The following is an 18,601-nucleotide window of genomic DNA, read 5'->3' on the forward strand; positions in this document are numbered from 1 at the left end:
TTATAATTATAGAAATAAAACGTATTAAAGTTTAATAAAGAGTATTAATTAAATTAATAACCGGCGAAGTAATATAATCGACTTAATAATAAACCACGTTATTTATAAATTATATAATATTAAATAAAGGTATAAAACTATTAATATTAAGTATTTAAAATATTTTATTTTTAATATTAAATTTATTATTAAAAAAGAGTTTAAAAAAGATTATAATATATACTTAACGTGGTTTACCACCTCGCAGGATATATTACCTCGCCGGACACTTTATTTATTTCGCATTATTTTTATATAAATTAATTTAATTATAATATTTTAAATTAATTAAAATCATTCGCTATCCGATTTATTACTTAATTTTATATTTTTTTTACAAGTTTTCACATTATAACCTATCTCGCCGCAGGTGCCACAGCGCCTTCCACCGGTCGCCCTCCGTTTCGAAGAACCCCCGTTTCGCCCTTATTAGTCGCTGGACGCTTCCCTTTTACCTTTTCGTCCTGCAGCCTTCGAAATTCCTTAATAATAAGGGCTCCTCTAAATTAAACTCGCGACTTTTTAGCTCTCCGGCGCTTCGAAAGAGTTAAATTAACCTTTTTAAAATACGTATCCGATTACGTATAAAGGTTATTTTATAAACTATTTTAATTATACTCTTCGCTATTTAATTTACCGTATTTAAAATCGGCGTCGGAGAGCTTTTTTAATAAGTAGAGATTTTATTTTTAATAAAAACGAAGTGTTTAATCGTTTATTACGAGTTAAACAGCGTTTAAGGGTTATAAATACTAGCCGTTCCCGGACGCGACGAGCTAAGTATAGGCGTTTAAAAACGTATATTTAACTTATTAATTACCTCGTTTAAATAATAAGGTATTAAATCGAATACGTTAAATTTAAATTTAATATTTTTATATAAAAATAATAAAATACGCGGCCTTAAAGGCGATAAAAAACTTTAGCTTCGTAATATAATTTATTAACGCTTTAATAAATAACTTAATTTCTTTTAAATATATACGCTTTAACGGCGAATAAAGTGCTATATTTAATAATTATAATAGATAAAAAAATAAGGAGGTATACTAAGCGTAATAATGCCGTTACTTTTATAGTATACCTCGAATTCGGTCGAAATATAGCTCTCGTAACCGTTTAGAATTAGGAAACGATAAGAGCTTTTTATCCGCGATTCGGTATACTTATCGAAGTGTCGGATCTAGTCTAAGCCCGTCTCGTTATTAGTTTAGCCGTTAATAGTCGGTTTAATCACTTAGTCGCCTGGTAAATCGCATTTACGCGACTAGTTCGCGAGGTAATATTAACTTTAAACGATTAAAAACGGCGGAATATATTAGTTTTATAAATTAATATATTTAATAGCCGTCGATTATTTTTAATTATTAAATTAAACCGATTTCGTTTTCTTACGCCGATCGGCGCGTATTACGACGAGTATTAATTTAATTATACTTATTATAAAGCCGGTCTCGTTAAAATTTTATATATTTTTATCGATAATATTGTATTTAACCTTTATATTCGCGATTAACGTAAATTAATTAGAAATAACACCCGGATTTTTATAAAAGGCCCTCTAATAATCGTATCGACGGTTTATTCGGGTTTTAACGTCCGGGTTACGGTCGATAAAGCGCTTAACCCAGTGTTTATTAACGCGGTCGCCCTCGCGCGACGCGGTAAAAAAATTAACTATATCTCCTATAATATTAATATTAAGAAGTATTCCTCGAATATTTAAATTAAGTATATAATTATAAAACACCTCTTTTTTATTAAATTTAATTTATATTATCGCTATTAAATTTCGCGTCGTAGGTTTCGGCTATTAATTCGATCGTTTAACGTAAATAAAAGAATATTATACGCTTTCGTAATAACTCTTTAGCTACTTTTATTCGGTCTTTTTCGTGTCGCTTAAATTATTAAAATAATACGATCTTTTTAAATTTAATCGGTAGTATAGTTAATAAGTTATTACGTGTTAAAGTTTAATTAAATAGGTTAATAAAAAAAGTGTCCGGCGAGGTAATATTCGACGAGGTGGTAAACCACGTTATTAATTTTTAACCGATTTAAAACCTTTATAAAAAAACCGTGATTTAATTTTTAATATTATAATCTGTATTAACCTTTATATTATTTAATACGAATTATTTAAATATATAAATTAATATATAAGTATAACGTGGTTTATTATTAAGTGGCCCGTATTATTAAGTGGTTCACTTAAAATCGCATAGAAAAACTATCTATACGTAACCGTGCATTTTCAACAATTCTTTATTAAATTAACCCGGAGTTTATAATTTATATTTATTAAAAAAATATTATAAAATAATATTTTTTAAAAATTTATTAAAAATTTATTAATCGAAGTACGTTAAATATTTTTTATAAATATATAAATTTAAAATAAATCTTTTAATAAAATACTTATAAATTTTTAAAAAATATTATTTTATAATATATTTTTTAATAAATATAAATTTTAAACTCCGGGTTAATTTAATAAAGAATTGCTGAAAATACACGGTTACGCACGGATAGTTTTTCTATGCGATTCTAGGTGGACCACTTAATAATACGGACCACTTAATAGTAAACCACGTTATATACTTTTTAACGATATTATCGAATAATAAATATATAAAGATAATTACGCCGTATTCGACCTTTTTTAAACACGCTTAAAAACGGTAATAATAAATTAATTTTTATCGTAATACCGATTAATATTATTAACGTTTAATATTTTAAATCGATAAAACGATTATATATTAAAAGAAGAGGATATTAATAAAATAAACGCTTATTAAACCGTATAATTAAATTATTAAAAATAATAACGTGGTTTATTACTACGCGACGTATATTACTTAGCGACGCATTTAAATTTAATTTTAATATAATTAAACTTTAACGCGTAATACCTTTATAATTATAATATTTAATTAATTTTAAAAAGATCGAGTAGCTTTAATAATTTAAACGATATAAAACGGACCGAATTAAATAAGTTAAAAAGTAATAATAAAAGCTTATAATATACCCGAATTAACTTTACGTTATTAAATCTATAGCCGAACTTTAAAACGCGAAATCCGACCGAAACGACGTAAATTAAATTTAATTAAAAAAGGAGGTATTTCGTAAGTATATAATTAATCTAAATATTCGAAGGATGCCTCCCGATCTCGCTAATATAAAAAATATAGCTAATTTCTTTACCGCGTCGCGCGGCGGCGACCGCGTTGGTAAACACTAGGTTAAGCGCTTTATCGATCGTAACCCGGATTTAAAAACTAAAATAAATCGTCGGTACGATTATTAAAAAACTTTTACGAAAATTTTAAAGTTATTTTTACTTAGTTTACGCTAGTCGCGAATATAAAAGCGAAATACGGGATCGTCGACGAAAATATTTAAAATTTTAACGAAACCGGCTTTATAATAAATATAATCGGGTTAATACTTGTCACGGCGAGCATCAGCGCAGACTGGGACATAGCCACAGCGATAGGCATGTGCATCTATTGACGAGAATAACAGAGATAGAAAGGAAAGGAGAGGCTATCTACGGTAGGGACGGAGGCCGCACCTATATAAGGTCCCCGGACGGGGTTCGTGTGACCTGGGGATAGCCGTTGGTCTGTCGCTAGCTGGTGTAAGGCCTAAGCTTCGTGCTTAGCCGTCACAATACTCGTCGTAATACGCGCCGAGCGGCGTAGAAAAACGAAATCGGTCTAACTTAATAATCGGGAATAGGTAACGGCGATTAAATGCATTAATTCGCAGGGCTAATATATTCCGCCGTTCTTAATCGTTTAAAGTTAATATTACTTCGCGAACTAATCTCGCGAAACCGATTTACCGGGCGACTAAATAATTAAGCCGATTTTTAATAATTAAACTAATAACGAAATAGGCTTAAACTAAATTAAACACTTTAATAAACATATTAAAACGTAAACGAAAAATTCCCACCGCCTCTTAATTATTAATAGTTACGAGACTTATATTTCGGCCGAATTTAAAGTATATTATTAAAATAATAATATTATTACACTCGGTATGCCTCCTTATTTATTTCACCTACTTTAATTACTCGATATAGCACTTTATTCGGCTTTAAAGCGTATTTATTTAAAAGAAATCGAGCTATTTATTAAGGCTATAATAAATTATATTACGAAGCTCGAGTTCTTTATCGTTTTTAAGGCCGCGTATTTCGCTATTTTTATAAAAAATAATATTAAATCCGGATTTAACGTTTTTAATTTAATTCTTTATAATCTCGACGAGGTAATTAATAAATTAAATATATATTTTTAAACGCTTATACTTAACTTATCCCGTCCGGGGACGGCTAATACTTATAACCTTTAAACGCTATTTAACCTTTAATAAATAATTAAACATTTTATTTATATTAAAAAAAGTGTTTATTTATTAAAAAAGCCTTTTAATATCGATTTTAAATACGGTAAACTAAATAACGAAGGGTATAATTAAAATAGCTTATAAAATAACCTTTATACGCGATAAAATATATATATTAGAGGAGGCTAATTTAGTATTTTTTTAAGCGCCGGAGAGCTAAAAAAATCGCGAGTCCAGCTTGGAGGAGTCCTTACTATTGAGGAATCTTAGCAGCTATAGGACGAAAAGGCAAAAGGGAAGCGTTTAGCGCCCGATAAAGGTGAAAATGGGGGTTCGTCGAAGCGGAGGGCGACCGGTGGAAGGCGCTGTGGTGTTTGCGGCGAGACAGGTTATAATGCGCGAACATGTGAAAAGGATATAAAATCAAGCGAAGAATTAGATAGCGAATAGTTTTAATTAATTTTAAGCATTATAATTAAATTAATTTATATAAAAAGGTCGAGAAGTGAAAAAAGTGCGTCGCTAAGTGATATGCGTCGCGTAGTAGTAAACCACGTTATATAAAAAGATATTAAATTTAATATATTTAAAATATTTTAAAAAGCTTTTTCGTAATATCGTTAATCGAAACTTATCTTTTTAAAAAATAACCTTAAATTCATTAATAATAGGTTTTTTTCGCACGATTTTTTAGTTTTATTAAAATTAACTTCCTTTTTTTACCCTAAAAAAATATATATTTATATAAAACGACGCGTTAAGTTATACCGTTAATATCGTTAAAAATTTTACGCGTTATTTTTTAACGTATAATAATATAATTTCTTTATTTATTAAATTTTAACTTTATTAAACACGTATAAATTTACGTTAAGCGAAAGCTTTATAAAATATACTTAAAAATCGCGTAAATAAATAATATAAGAAAACTTTTAAATATATTATTAAATAAACTATTTAAATATAAAAAATATTAACGACGAATATTTTAAAATCCTCGTTAACGGTATACCTCGTTAAATTAACCGGTTATTAAAAGCTAATAATTAATATATAAATAACGTGGTTTATTATTAAGTAGCCCGTATTATTAAGTGGTTCACTTTTATTATTTCTCGATATTTTTATAAAAGTTATTTTAATCACGACACTTTAAATTAATTAAAACTATTCACTATCCGAATCGCTATTTAATTCTATATCTTTTTTATATGTTCGCGCATTATAACCTGTTTAGCCGTAAATATTACAGCGCCTGCCGCCCGTCGCGCGCCGCTTTAATAAACCACCATTTTCGCCTTCGTCGGTCGCTGAACGCTTCCCTTTTGCCTTCTCGTCCTGCAGCCTTCGAGATTCCTTAATCGTAAGGGCTCCTCCAAGCTGGACTCGCGACTTTTTAGCTCTCCGGCGCTTCGAAAGGGCCAAATTGGCCTCTTTTAAAGTACGCATCCGATTATGCATAAGAGTTATTTTATAGGCTATTTTAATTATACCCTTCGCTATTTAGTTTACCGTATTTAAAATCGGCGTTAAAGAGCTTTTTTAATAAATAAATACCCTCTTTTAATATAAATAAAATACTTAATTATTTATTAAAGGTTAAACAGCGTTTAAAAGTTATAAGTATTAACCGTCTTTAAATAGGATAAATTAAATATAAACGTTTAGAGACGTATATTTAACTTATTAATTACCTCGTTTAAGTTATAAAGTATTAAACCGGATACGTTAAATTTAAATTTAATGTTAACTTTTATAAAAATAGCGAAATATATAACTTTAAACGCGATAAAAAACTCGAGTTTTATAATATAATTTATCGAAGCCTTAATAAATAGCTCGATTTTTTTCGAATAAATACGCTTTAAAAGCGAATAAAGTACTATATCGAAAGGTTAAAGTAAATGCGATAAATAAGAAGGCATACTAATTATAATAATGTCGTTATTTTAGTAGTATATTTCGAATTCGGCCGAAATATAGCTTTCGTGGCCGTCGAGAATTAAGAGGCGGTAGCGACCTTTCGTTTACGATCTAGTATATTTATCGAAGTGCTTAATTTAGTTTAAGCTTATTTTATTATCGGTCTATTTATTAAAAATCGGTTTAATTACTTAATCGCCCGGTAAATTATATTCGGTAGCTTAATTCGCTAGGTAATATTAGCTTTAAATAATTAAAAACGGCGGGATATATAAGCCTTGCGAATTAATGCATTTAATCACTGTCGACTATTTTTAATTACTAAACTAGACCGACTTCGTTTTCCCACGCCGATCGGCGCGTATTACGACGAGGGTTAATTTAATTATGCTTATTATAAAGCCGGTCTCGTCGAAATTCCATATATCCTCGTTAACGATGCCGTATTTAGCCTTAATATTCGCGATTAACTTAAATTAACCGAAAATAACGTTTAAATCTTTATAAAGAGCCCTCTAGTAATCGTACCGACGGTTTATTCGGGTCTTAAAGTCCGGGTTTCGATTAATAAAGCGCTTAACTTAGTGCTTATTAACGCGCTCGCCGTCGCGCGACGCGGTAAAAAGATTAACTATATTTTTTACACTAGCGATCTTAAGAAATATCCCGCGGGTATTTAAATTAATTATATACTTACGAAGTACCTCCTTTTTATTCGTATTTAATTTATACCGTAAGTATTAAATATCGCGTTATAAAGTTCGGCTATAAATTCGATAACGTAAAGTAGTTTTAAAAACGTCGTATACTTTTATAATATCTCTTTCACTTAATAAATTTAAAGGCTTTCGTGTCGCTTAAATAATTAAACCGATCCGGTCTTCTTAACTTAAATTAAGCATTATAATTATAAAGTTATTACGCGTTAAAGTTTAATTAAAATCGAAAAATAATAAAGGTAAACCACTTAATAATACGGGCCACTTAATAATAAACCACGTTATATAAATTAATAAAAAATCGAAGATATCCTCCTTTTATATAACGTAGCTTAGAAACTTTAAAAGAGGCTAGTAAACACTCGAAAAGGCTTAGATTCTATATGCTAGCAGGGGGGTTGTTAATCTTTCTGTCACCCTACTGTAAGTCCGGGGAACATGGCTACCAAAGCAAGCAGTGCATTAGCGCAGTGCCGCTGGCTAGGGGTAGATGCCTCGTAGCTTTGTTAGTACGGCTGGCTGTAGTAGTGACTACTCGTGCAAGATGATCACAATAGCTGGTTCGTCGGACTGCCATTGATTGTAGACAGGATTCCGGGCCATAAGATTCATGTTTCAACCTGGTTTTTGCTCTGGAGTTTTGCCAACGAGATACGTGGTTTGGCAAGTCCTGTTCGGAGTGGGAATCTAGTGGCATCCATCGGCTCCATTCCCCTGACCGGAGCCCACTATAACTTTTTTCTTTTGTTCTAGAAGAGAGCTCAAGAAGTCACCAGCCGTGGTCTCTACATCGCCAGGTGGCTTTTTGAATTTGCGGTGACGATAACCCATCCAGGCATCTATGTCATTACTCATGAGGTACATAATAATAGCATGCGAATCTTAGGCTCATGACATCTGCTCACGTAGAGTGAGGAGTGAAGATATCATGATTCCCGATGTCAAGTCGAAGGCCCACCCCCACCTCACGGATGACGGACGCTGCAGCTTCCGAGGGGCCGCCTACGAACTGCCCAGGTGGATCTGGAGGCACAGCCTGGAGCTAGTCTCTGGAGGGCTTAGCGCCCGTCTCGCCTGCAACGCAACGCAACGCAACTCTTTCTCTTCGACAACTGCCGCGGGAGTGAGTGACGTGAAGCAAGCCTCGAACCAATTCAACCTGGATCTTGCTGCGCTTAGGCATCGCCAACTCTTCTTCGCTCTGTTTGTACTATTATTGACCTTTCTTTCTCTCTATTCAGTACCTCGTTTTTAATCGGGGGTGTGTTCTCTTTACTCGGGGGTTTTTGCGTTAGTTGCTGCCTAGTCCAAGTTAGGGAGCTCGTCAAACCAGGCATTTGGCTACATGGCCTACCTAGCCTGAGGGACAACCAGCCGACATCCACCATCCATCTTCCCCCATCGAACGACCATCGACAGAAAACCGCGCGCCACTTGCGCAGTCAAACCCATTACTGCCCAACATGCCGCGACACCGACCCGCTACCACAGGCTACGAGCGCCTGGCACAGGCCGAAGACTTGAGCGATGATTCCGAGGAGGATCCCTTGGGCCAGAGCTTTGCTTCGCTCCAGCCCCAATCGGCGCCGAGGTTCGCGCCGATTTCCCAGCCGCGCCCGCACTCTGGCATGGCCTCCCCGAAGACGTTGTCGAAACAGAGACACCGACCCCAAAGAACTAGGAGCAACTCTGGCGTCGACCTCAAGGCCATAAATGCTAGGCTGGAGAGATGGGCAGAAGAAATCGCTGCCAAATTTAAAAGGACGAAAGGCAAAGGCAAAGGGGAAGAGGAGGAGTCTTTGGAAATTCATTACAGTGTCTTCCACCCTCCGGATGGTATAAGACCCTTCACTGCGAGCTCCCTGGCTGCTAACCCCTATAAGCCTGCCATGTCTGAGGAGGAGTTTGAGAGCATTGTAGAGAGCGTTCGGACGGCGATAGACCAGGGTATGCATCCGAGCATGATCACCCAAGGAAGCTCTGGAAGTTACTTCGCCCGTAACACGGAGGGGAAGATTGTCGGAGTATTCAAGCCCAAGGACGAGGAGCCGTATGCGGCTGGCAATCCGAAATGGAACAAGTGGATACATCGAAACTTGTTCCCGTGCTGTTTTGGCCGAGCCTGTCTCATTCCGAATCTTTCGTATGTTAGCGAGGCGGCCGCATACACACTTGACTGCCAACTACGAACCCACATGGTCCCTTATACCGATGTGGTCTGGCTCTCCTCCAAGTCGTTCCACTATCCTTACTGGGATCGGAGGAACTTCTACCGGAAGAAGAAGCCCTTTCCAGCCAAGCCAGGGAGTTTCCAGGTGTTTCTCAAGGGCTTCAAGGACGCCAATGTGTTCCTAAAGCAGCATCCTTGGCCTGATCAATATTGGTCAGGCCTCCGAGCGAATGACACGCACCGCAACAAGCAGAGGAGATGGGCTGATAGCTGCCGGCCTTCGAGCAGACGTGCAGCAGATGACGAGAGCGACGATGATGAGTTTAGACCGCAGCCACTTCCCCAGGCCCTGACAATTTCCAATGGACCGAGGGGTTAAAACAAGCATTTCGAGAGGAGCTCGAGAAACTCGTGATATTGGATTACATCATGCGGAATACAGATAGAGGTCTTGACAATTGGATGGTTAAAGTCGACTGGGAAACACAGGCAGTTTCCATTGCATCCGAACCACCGCAACTAAACCTGGAGATTGACGAAGAAAACGACGAGCCAGCGCCGCGGCCTGTCAACTTGGCTGACCGGAATAAGTCTCGAGGTCCTGGATTGGACGCTTACCACACCCAGAAACCGATGCAGGCTAGGAGTCCACGGAATTACCAGGATCCCCAGATTTCTATAGGGGCCATAGATAATTCGCTGTCTTGGCCCTGGAAGCATCCAGACGCTTGGCGAAGGTGGGTTACTACAAGATCATGCTTGACGCTTCTTTCGCTTACATTGATACAGTTTCCCGTTTGGCTGGCTCTTTCTACCAGTAGACCTCATTGGCCGACCTTTCTCTCAGAAAACAAAAGATCACTTTCTACCGCTGCTAACTTCCACGGCGTGGTGGAGCGAGACTCAACTAGCGCTGCGCAAGGTGTTTCAACTCGATCCTGACTTTCAAGAAAAGATGTTTTCGCGGCAAATGGCTGTCATGAAAGGGCAAGCCTGGAACGTAGTCGAGACTCTGAAAACAGCTGATCATGGGCCATTGGAACTCACGCGTCGTGTCAAGGTGTGCGTCTGGGACGATCTAGTCGACGTCCCCATAGCAGTGCCGATGCGTGCTGCAAGCACAGATATGCGTCGCAAAGCCGAACCGGAGCTGAGGAATGCCATCGAGGAGGAGATAGACATTGGAGCGGCCAATTCCTCGGCCGCCGCCCCTGACCAAACAGACGACCTGCTGGGGTTTGCCAGCCCGCTGCCCAACCCAGGCCGGTTCGAGCTCTCGACGCCTCGGGCTTTGTCTCCGGAGCCAGAACTCGCCATCGAGGAGACTTCGCCGCCCAACGGCAACGCGTCAGATCCCTTTGACGAGCTGAACGGAGCATCTAATGCCTCCCGTCCCAAGTTCTCCCGAATGACCCCCTCGCGCACGAGTTACCACGGCCCGAGCCGTACCCAGGGTCACATGTACTCACCACGCCGGGAGCGCCGCTTTAGCTTCGCCACGGCGGCGGGGCGGCGGAACAGCAATTCCATCGCGACGCAGATGTACGGCAGCCACGGGGGTCTGGACGACGAGGACGGCGACCTGGAGGGCGACCTGGGCTTTGCCGCGGCAGAGGGGGCCGAGGGTAACCGGCGGAAGGTCATCGTGGAGCGGCTCGAGACAGTCAAAGCTCGCAACCCCGTGTTCACGTGGTGCTAGAAGACTAGTAGCTGGCACTGGATGGGAAAAGAGTTACCAGTGTAAGCACACCATAATGATGATCATGTGATGATGGGAGCAAATCAGAATAAGGACCTAGATTATAGGCAAGGGGGTAGGTGTTTGGGAGGGCGCGGGGAGGGATGGATGTGCAGATATAGACATAGGCATAGGCATAGGCGTACGGTATGCATGGGACTAGAAGGCGAGGTTGCATACATATATTATTACTACCTAAAGACACGGGAACTGCCTACCCAGAGCCGTGGATTCGGATCTTTGACGGTAGAACTAGCATCTTGTGCCCAAATAGTCTCCTTGGAGAGCCAAGAAAAGAAACCCGTGATAATAATGTAGGTGAACGAAGTGGGAAAGCCAATACGGCAAGTAACATCCGGGGCAGCGTCCGCCTTCTGGGATAGGAAGCCATTGTTGCCATGACGCGGAGGCGCGAGGGCGGAGTGTTCTGCCTCTCTCTCTAACTGTGCCGCATTTTTTGCATTCGGGAAGAACCCGAACCGGCATATATGCAGACGCTTTGTCGCAGGAAGCCATAATCAAAGGGGTGGAGGGCGAAAACTGGCTGGCCAACGATCGATATGTTTGGGACCCTCATAACACCACCCCAGCTGGGATGTGTAGACCCAACCACCTTACCTACCCGGAGAATATCAGTCCAATCCCATTCAAGGAATCGAATCGTGGTTACTACCTTTACTCGCCAAGAAGAGGTGCCCATATGGGGGTTTCGCCATATTCCCACAATAGTAGCCAGCTATAGACCTCTACTAAACACATACAGGTATATAGACCAGGGTAAGTAAGTACTCTTGGTATTGGCGTCCTAGTAGGCCGAGTCCCACAACCTTTAGTTCTTCAGTCCTGATCAGAACTTGGGCTATAATGGGGGGTAAACGGATAGATACATGGCTGACTCGTGGGGGAGACAGGTTTATTCCCTAGATGTAGAGTATCGCGAAACGGGTTGGGTTGAAAGCAGGGCATGGAGTTCTCATTCTCGCGCAGTAACGCCATCCTTGCGTAATAGGGGGGGGCCGCATCAAGCAACTAACGCGTGCATACAAATGTAAGTATATATATTATTATAATCCATCCCACGGGGTCAAAGCAGCGCATGACCGCCTGCCTCCGCCGGCCCCCAATTATTCCCCGACGCCATAAGTGGAAAGCGATGGCCGGTGGGTTAGGTAGCCAGGTAGGTGGAGGACCCGACCCCCAAGAGACCCCAAGGAGCAAGGCCCGACGTATGGTCGAATCGAACGCCCGTCTCTCACCGAAACTCGCCAGCCGGCCAAGGAGGAGGGGGGGGTTGTGTCACGATTCGCGCTCTCTCTCACATGCCGTTTGCTTTATTTTGGTTTCTTCTTCCCCAATCATCTGCCCATCTGCCAGCTATCTTCGATGCTGTAGCTCTCCCTCCTCGTTATCATTGGTTGCTGTGACTCTGTTGTAACGTCCGGTCGAATGTTACGTGACTGCTCACTTCTTTTCCAGTCTGCTTGTTTGGCCAAACCGGGGAAGGAAGAAGAGGAATAGCATGCCAGCAGCCAGGAAGATTGAGGGGGCGAGAAGATCTGGCCAAGAAGCACGCACGGCTTTGGCCCGTCTCGCGGTAGTGGTTCTTTCCCGCGCAACCGTCGAGCATGTGTCACGATTACACCTATACAGTGTCGGCAAAAAGGAAAGAAGGCTGGACGGCTGGCAGATGACTAAGATTATCAGTCGCAAGAACTGGGCGTCGAGCGGGATCTGTTCTCCGGCTCTGGACCGCGGCCAGGCTTGGGGCCCTGGCTGCATGTGTGGTGTGCGTGCATATGTGTTGGCATGACACCATGGTGGTCTTTTGGACAGGTCTTTCCTTCAGCGAGATAGCCATGCAAGAACTCCCATTGCAGCAACTAGCTCGTCGACCAGGTCGGCTCGGCGAGGCTTGCGGGCGGTGTTTTTCGTTCCCCGAGGGAACGGTTTGTAGATCCGACCAGCCCCCTAGACTAGCCTCCTTGAGCCATTTTTAACAGACCCGAGCAGTCCTTTGCCGCGGACACGAGGGGGCAGCATGGTGCAGTGTAGTGGTCGTGCAACGTGGACTGCAGTATGTAGTGCATGATTGAGCGCGGCTGCATTAGGAATTCTCAGCAGGTTAGGGTGTGCTCAGACTGGTAGCTGCAACAGGTAGCTTGGGGGTCATCGCGGAGACAACGAAAATAACCAGGGGCCAAATAAGGCTCATGGAAACCAAAGGCAGCTGGCGTAGTCGTAGCGTCGCCAGAAGTACCCAAATGCGTATACGGTTCATGCACTGTATTTTTCTTCTTCTTCGTCATCTTTCTCGCTCCCTTCTTGTCTCCAGTTTTCGAAGGAGTCAGGTTAGCAGATCATCATCGGCTGCCTCTGATGTGAGACGATTTGTGATGGGTTTGGGAAAGAAGCCTGTAGTCATCGTCGGTAGCAAACAAACTGCCTGGGCCCGTCAGATTGGTGGTCAGTCTTGCCAAGGTCACCAATAGTCGACGTCTCCTTCGCTTGCATCCCCGTCTCCCCTGCAGGCCAAGAATAGACGATCGACAGAGGGAGGACGAGGATGATGACTGTTTGAGTGTTTGTGGCCCTCCTCGCCCTCTCCGCAAGGGAGGAGACATGCAGCATCTGAAGAAGAAGAAGGCGACACTTTGTGCTGAGACGGGCGATCTCGGGTTCTGTTTGGCCGCGTCGTACGGCTGAAAACGCCGTCCCGATTGAATGGCACGCAGCCGGCGCTAATGCATAAGACCTGAGGTAAGCTGTCGGGATATCTCCAGCAGAGAGAGACACAGAGCCAGCAAGCAGCGCCAGCCGAGTTTCCAGAAGGGCGGAAATATGATTTGTTCTTTCATCGTCATCGTCCTCTCTTGCTGGTTGTGTGCCATATCCTGTCTTGGCGGTATCGGTGTCTGGTGCATTGCAATATGTTATGCTATGTGGCATGAGGGTGCTGCGTGTGCCTATCCCCTCCATAGAAAACACGCACTCTCGGCAAGGGTGTCCTGTATACCCAGTATATATAATAATACAGGGCAGTGAGGATTCCACCATTTGTTATATATCGCGGCCTGTTATGCGGCCTGCCCCTTCTTAGGATGTTAGTCGGCCCCTCTTCTGCCCTTCTCGCTCTCGTTTGCTACTTGCCTTCCGTGTCCCTCTGTCGACCATCTCTCTCTCTTCCCTGTTCTCTGTTGTTGTTTCCCCCCCTCGCCCTCGCTCGAGCACCCAGGCTAACCATGTATGCAACCTCCGTTACGAAGTGCCTATACGATGTCCACGTTTGGCCCAGTACGTACGTATCGATCTGGTGCCTGTGTGTGTATATATGCTCATCTTTTCATTGGACACAGTCATATGTAATGTAGGTTACCTGGTATGCAGTAAGTCACTGAACAGTAGCCTGCCTGCGGCGGTCGCAGCCATTGGCATTCCCAGGCGGGAAGATTTTACGGGACGCTTGGCTGCGTGCAACCTGGAGATAAGACAGATATGAGTCAGTGTGTATGTGTAGGTCCATGCTGCCCTTCTTCTTGCTTCTGCTTCTTACTTCTTGTGCCATGTAAGACTGTCTGGGGCTGCATATAGTATTATTACAACTTACAGTATGTTGTGGATATGTTAGATCCACCGATTCCGTCGGTTCCAGCGCGCAGTCGCTGGCGCCCCTCCTCATCCTTCATCCCGGCTAACCCTTTGTGGCCTAACACTGTCTGGCAGCTGTGTCGAGGCCTTTCCTATACACCATCAACTTCACCGCTGGCGGACGGGGAGGCCGGCTGTCGATGAAGATCAATCCCATGGTCCAGTCTCCTGGGAGATGCCAATGGAGCTAGTGTAGCTGACTGTCTCGCTCCCGACTGATTAATCTGAATCTGCCAGTGGATAGCGTGCACACAACGGCATACCTGGATACATCCATCTGCCTCCAGTTTTTTCTTTCTTCTGCATAGCAAGGTCGGGCCATGTACACAGTGGCAACCACAGCGAAGATCTCGGAGGAAAAAATCCCTTTCAGAGTAGGTCGCCGAGGCCGGTTGCGCGTATGCAAATCATATCGACCCAACAAACCTTTCCAATGTGTGCTGCAGATACATGATCGGCCATGACTATATTCTGCGGCGCTTTGCCATTTCACCCTGTCCGGAGTCGGCCCACTGGGATGCCTTTGGGGAGCATGATGGCCCGCATTTGCCGAGGCTACGAATCAGTCTAGCCGGCTGCTTCGACCAAGGGACGTATCGGGGATACTTTCGTGCCAATGCTGTCGTTTCCTCGGCATATGAAAGCTGTTGTTGTGGCCATCTAGGGGGCAGCGAGCATCCGGCTCGTGAAAGGGTGGGTGCCAAAACATGTAGGTATTGGGAGACTTTGGCATTTAAGCATAGTCCCCAGGTTCCAGCGTCCTGGGCCGTGGCTTGACACTTTCCATCCTGCCGGAACCGTACAACGTGTACCAGAACGGGAGACCCAGATATTTGGGTTTTGGGTGGCCCCCTTACTGGATCAAGTATGTGCTCTGTCATGTATATATTCGGCCCTGCAAGTCAACCACGCCAAGCAAAAGAAGCGACCAGCCCGGTCATTTCTCACTTTCCCTTAGTATGGAGCACAGCACTGCAGCGTGACGCCACAGGCCATTCACGGCCCCTTCCCCTCAGCTTAGAAGCACGCCTGGTTGGTCCGTCCTCTCGAGACAGACCACGGCCGCCATGCAACGCGGGTTCGTAATAAGATAGATAGTGGAGCTTGGTGCTGGAGAGAGGGACGGCAGAAGGACCACCGGTCAGGCTGAGACTGGGTGTGGAAGCTGCGGGAGGGCGAACACCCATATACAGCTCCACGTAGCTGTCTCTTCTCACTCTTTAGCTCATTTACCCTTATTGATGTAACAGACCTTTCTCTCTGTGTATTCGTTGCTGAAATTGCCTTCCTGATCGGGGCTATGAGAAACCCAGCACGTTCCGCCTCTGGCCTGCATCGATCCACTTGGCCGCATATGAGAACATGCTGATGCTCGACCGTCGTCTCCGGCAAAGACCATATCGAAGACTCGGAGTTTATCCCAACCCTGTAAGAAAAAATGCTATACCTGGGGGCCGTAGACCTTGCACGTCCATGTTGCAACATCCAATGCCACCTTATTTGCGCCTCTATCGAACAAATAGCATTGACGTAAAGGGAAGCGCGAGCAGGTGCAGGAGGCAAGAGTTTGTTGTCAACCAGGCTTATAAATGAGAAGCCCGTTCATTGGGCACACGCATAGGACAGCGGTCGGCCATTTTCATAAACACCCTCCCCGAAGACCAACAAAACATTGGCTTGGTAAATATTTGCTGTTTTCTGGCTCCGTAGTAGTCACGACCAGGCTTGCTTACATCTTCAACACAAAAGAAAACGCCGGCGCTCCAATACCCCTAGTCCAGTACTGGGAAAGAAGTTCCTCAATAGGAACTATCGTTTGTCGTCACCGTACATCAGGGGCGGAACCCTGACCAGGGAAGTGTTAGTTATTTGACTCAGCGCTGATAATATGGCGGAGTGGGACGAGTGAGTGACGAGACCCCCAACTCTCAACCCGCGAAGGGAGTTGACTTTGATCAAGGGAAGAAGAAAGCACCCTTCCTATCCTCCCCGAGGAGCATTTCGTACGGATCGTGTACAATGGTAGAGAGTACCATCAACTATCTCTATCAAGCAATGCGTATCTGGCTCCTATAGACGAGGTAGGAATTCGACTGTTTGGATAGGACGACGAATTGCTGACACGAGATGACTGTAGGTCGAAGTGGAACGACTCCAGATGACCCACGATATGTTTTCTCTGGTATTCGACGATAGGCTTATCTTCCCAGAGATAACCCCCCTAAGAAGAGTGCTTGACTGCGGAACAGGAACTGCAAACTGGGCCGTGGAAGTTGCGCGGAGAGAGCCTCAGTGCCAGGTACGTAAATACCCCTTTTAATCGTCATATTAAACTTCCGTGGGGGAGCCCAAGTCGATATTTGTCTCACGTTTGGTTGTCGACTCCACTTCCGTCCGCGGAGGTCCTCTACTGTCACTGGGTTGTGTGTCTCCAGTCCGTTTGACTCGCCCCAACTCTAGTGAGTGGTGGCGACGTTCGCATCCGAACCGAAAAGTATCGTTTCCAAATCCGGTATCTGATTTGGACTGGTTTTAAGGTGTACGGTGTCGATGTTAGCACGGAGATGATGCCAATGTACGGTTACTATCCGGTAAATCTGCATCTGGAACAGGCAGACCTTAACGAAGGGTGAGTTGCCCAGGCATTCCGTCACAGGAATATAAACACTAACCATGAGCAGTCTGGCATACCGCGACAACACCTTCGATCTCGTACACAGCAGGTTGCTTGCTGGCGGAATCAATACCGAAAGATGGCCGTCGTATCTCCGTGATCTGTATCGAGTGCTTGTTCCCGGAGGCTGGGTCCAAATGGTGGAGATATACTTCAACGCCCAGTCCGATGGTGGCCACTTAAGTGACAGTCAGTTTATTACACAGGGAAGCCAGTCCATGGAAGGGAGACTAACACTTATTCGCACATAGACCATGCTCTGAGCCATTGGTCCAGGCATTATCTAAGCGCAATGGAGCAAGCAGGGAAAGACCCCCGTGCGGGTCTCAAGCTAGAGCACTGGATGAGGGGAAGCCGGCTTTACCAGGATGGAAATGAGAGAGGTAACCCTTCCAATGTGTGGCTGGTCGCACGGTAAGAATCTGTATGTCGATCCCGGGACTTCGCTGATGAGACAACAACAGACGAAAGGGACTTTGGCATCGGTGTTGCCAACCAGGAGAATGTTAGCAGGCTTCTATCCTCTCTTGCTTTGTATCCTTGTACGGCCATACAAGAGTAAGTCTCGCTGAAAGGATTCGATCTCACCCTGACTCCGCCAAAATAGAAAACTGATTCTCAAAGTATGACGATTGAAGATTTTCACCTCCTTGTAGGGCAGGCACGACAAGAAGCCGCCAGTCTGGGGTTAAAGGTAAGATGTGCCCAATAGACTGCGTGGAAGTATAAGACGATCTTGCTGACTGGTCTCTTCATGAAGCCGTACTTCAAAGCGTAAGAGCCTACTCGCCGAACCATGTTACCGTCTCGCCAGGGACATATTCATTTGCGTCCAGAACTGACATAATCTGACAGATACGTTGTTGCCGGTATGAAGCGCTCAGGTCCAGCTATGTCTAGCTCGCACAGGCACAGCTCTAGCAAGAGTTCTTCCAGCCGTCACCGAAAGGGACGAAGTGGCAAGCGGGCACATCGCTGAATGTGGCTGAGCCGGCCTCTTCGCCGCGAAAGCGTCGAATTGGTCATCGAGAAACCGTTGTCGAAGGGAGAAGCTTGGCAGAGTATGATGCAGCTTCGCACACAGTCTCGAGGAAGCTTTCCCAAGTACCGAAGTATTTGGCCCGGTGTATTACAACCTGTAGGATGTTGTGTGTATTCAAATGGGGTAGAACGAGTACTCGTGGCTGTCCTCCATAATAAAAGTGTTTTAAGACAACTTGGGTGTTGTCGATAATGTAAGGTTGATGGTGATTACGAGCATCAGAACCAACAAACGTGGCCCAGCGCTTACGAAGTTGAGTTGAGATTTCCAGGTTACAAGGAAC

At 43.4% G+C, this 18,601-nt stretch overlaps 2 protein-coding genes across 2 annotated transcripts; both read left to right on the forward strand.

Moving 5' to 3' along the window:
* Positions 1 to 7,977: 7,977 nt before the first annotated feature.
* On the forward strand, positions 7,978 to 10,918 carry PG997_007684 (Phosphatidylinositol 4-kinase lsb6; the record flags this gene model as incomplete). The annotated part of the gene is made up of 4 exons (XM_066811999.1): positions 7,978 to 8,172; positions 8,408 to 9,593; positions 9,662 to 9,956; positions 10,009 to 10,918. The coding sequence occupies 4 exons, from the start codon at positions 7,978 to 7,980 to the stop codon at positions 10,916 to 10,918; spliced, it is 2,586 nt and encodes an 861-aa protein (XP_066667341.1).
* A 5,821-nt stretch (positions 10,919 to 16,739) lies between these two features.
* Positions 16,740 to 18,255, forward strand: PG997_007685 (S-adenosyl-L-methionine-dependent methyltransferase; the record flags this gene model as incomplete). The annotated part of the gene is made up of 6 exons (XM_066812000.1): positions 16,740 to 16,905; positions 17,063 to 17,231; positions 17,284 to 17,465; positions 17,528 to 17,690; positions 17,748 to 17,834; positions 18,132 to 18,255. Coding segments are annotated over 6 exons (891 nt in total), but the record flags the coding sequence as incomplete, so codon positions are not given.
* Between the last annotated feature and the right edge of the window lie 346 nt (positions 18,256 to 18,601).

This window comes from Apiospora hydei (assembly GCF_038363865.1).
Source record: "Apiospora hydei strain CBS 114990 chromosome Unknown utg000006l_segment0_segment0, whole genome shotgun sequence".
NCBI lineage: Eukaryota > Fungi > Ascomycota > Sordariomycetes > Amphisphaeriales > Apiosporaceae > Apiospora > Apiospora hydei.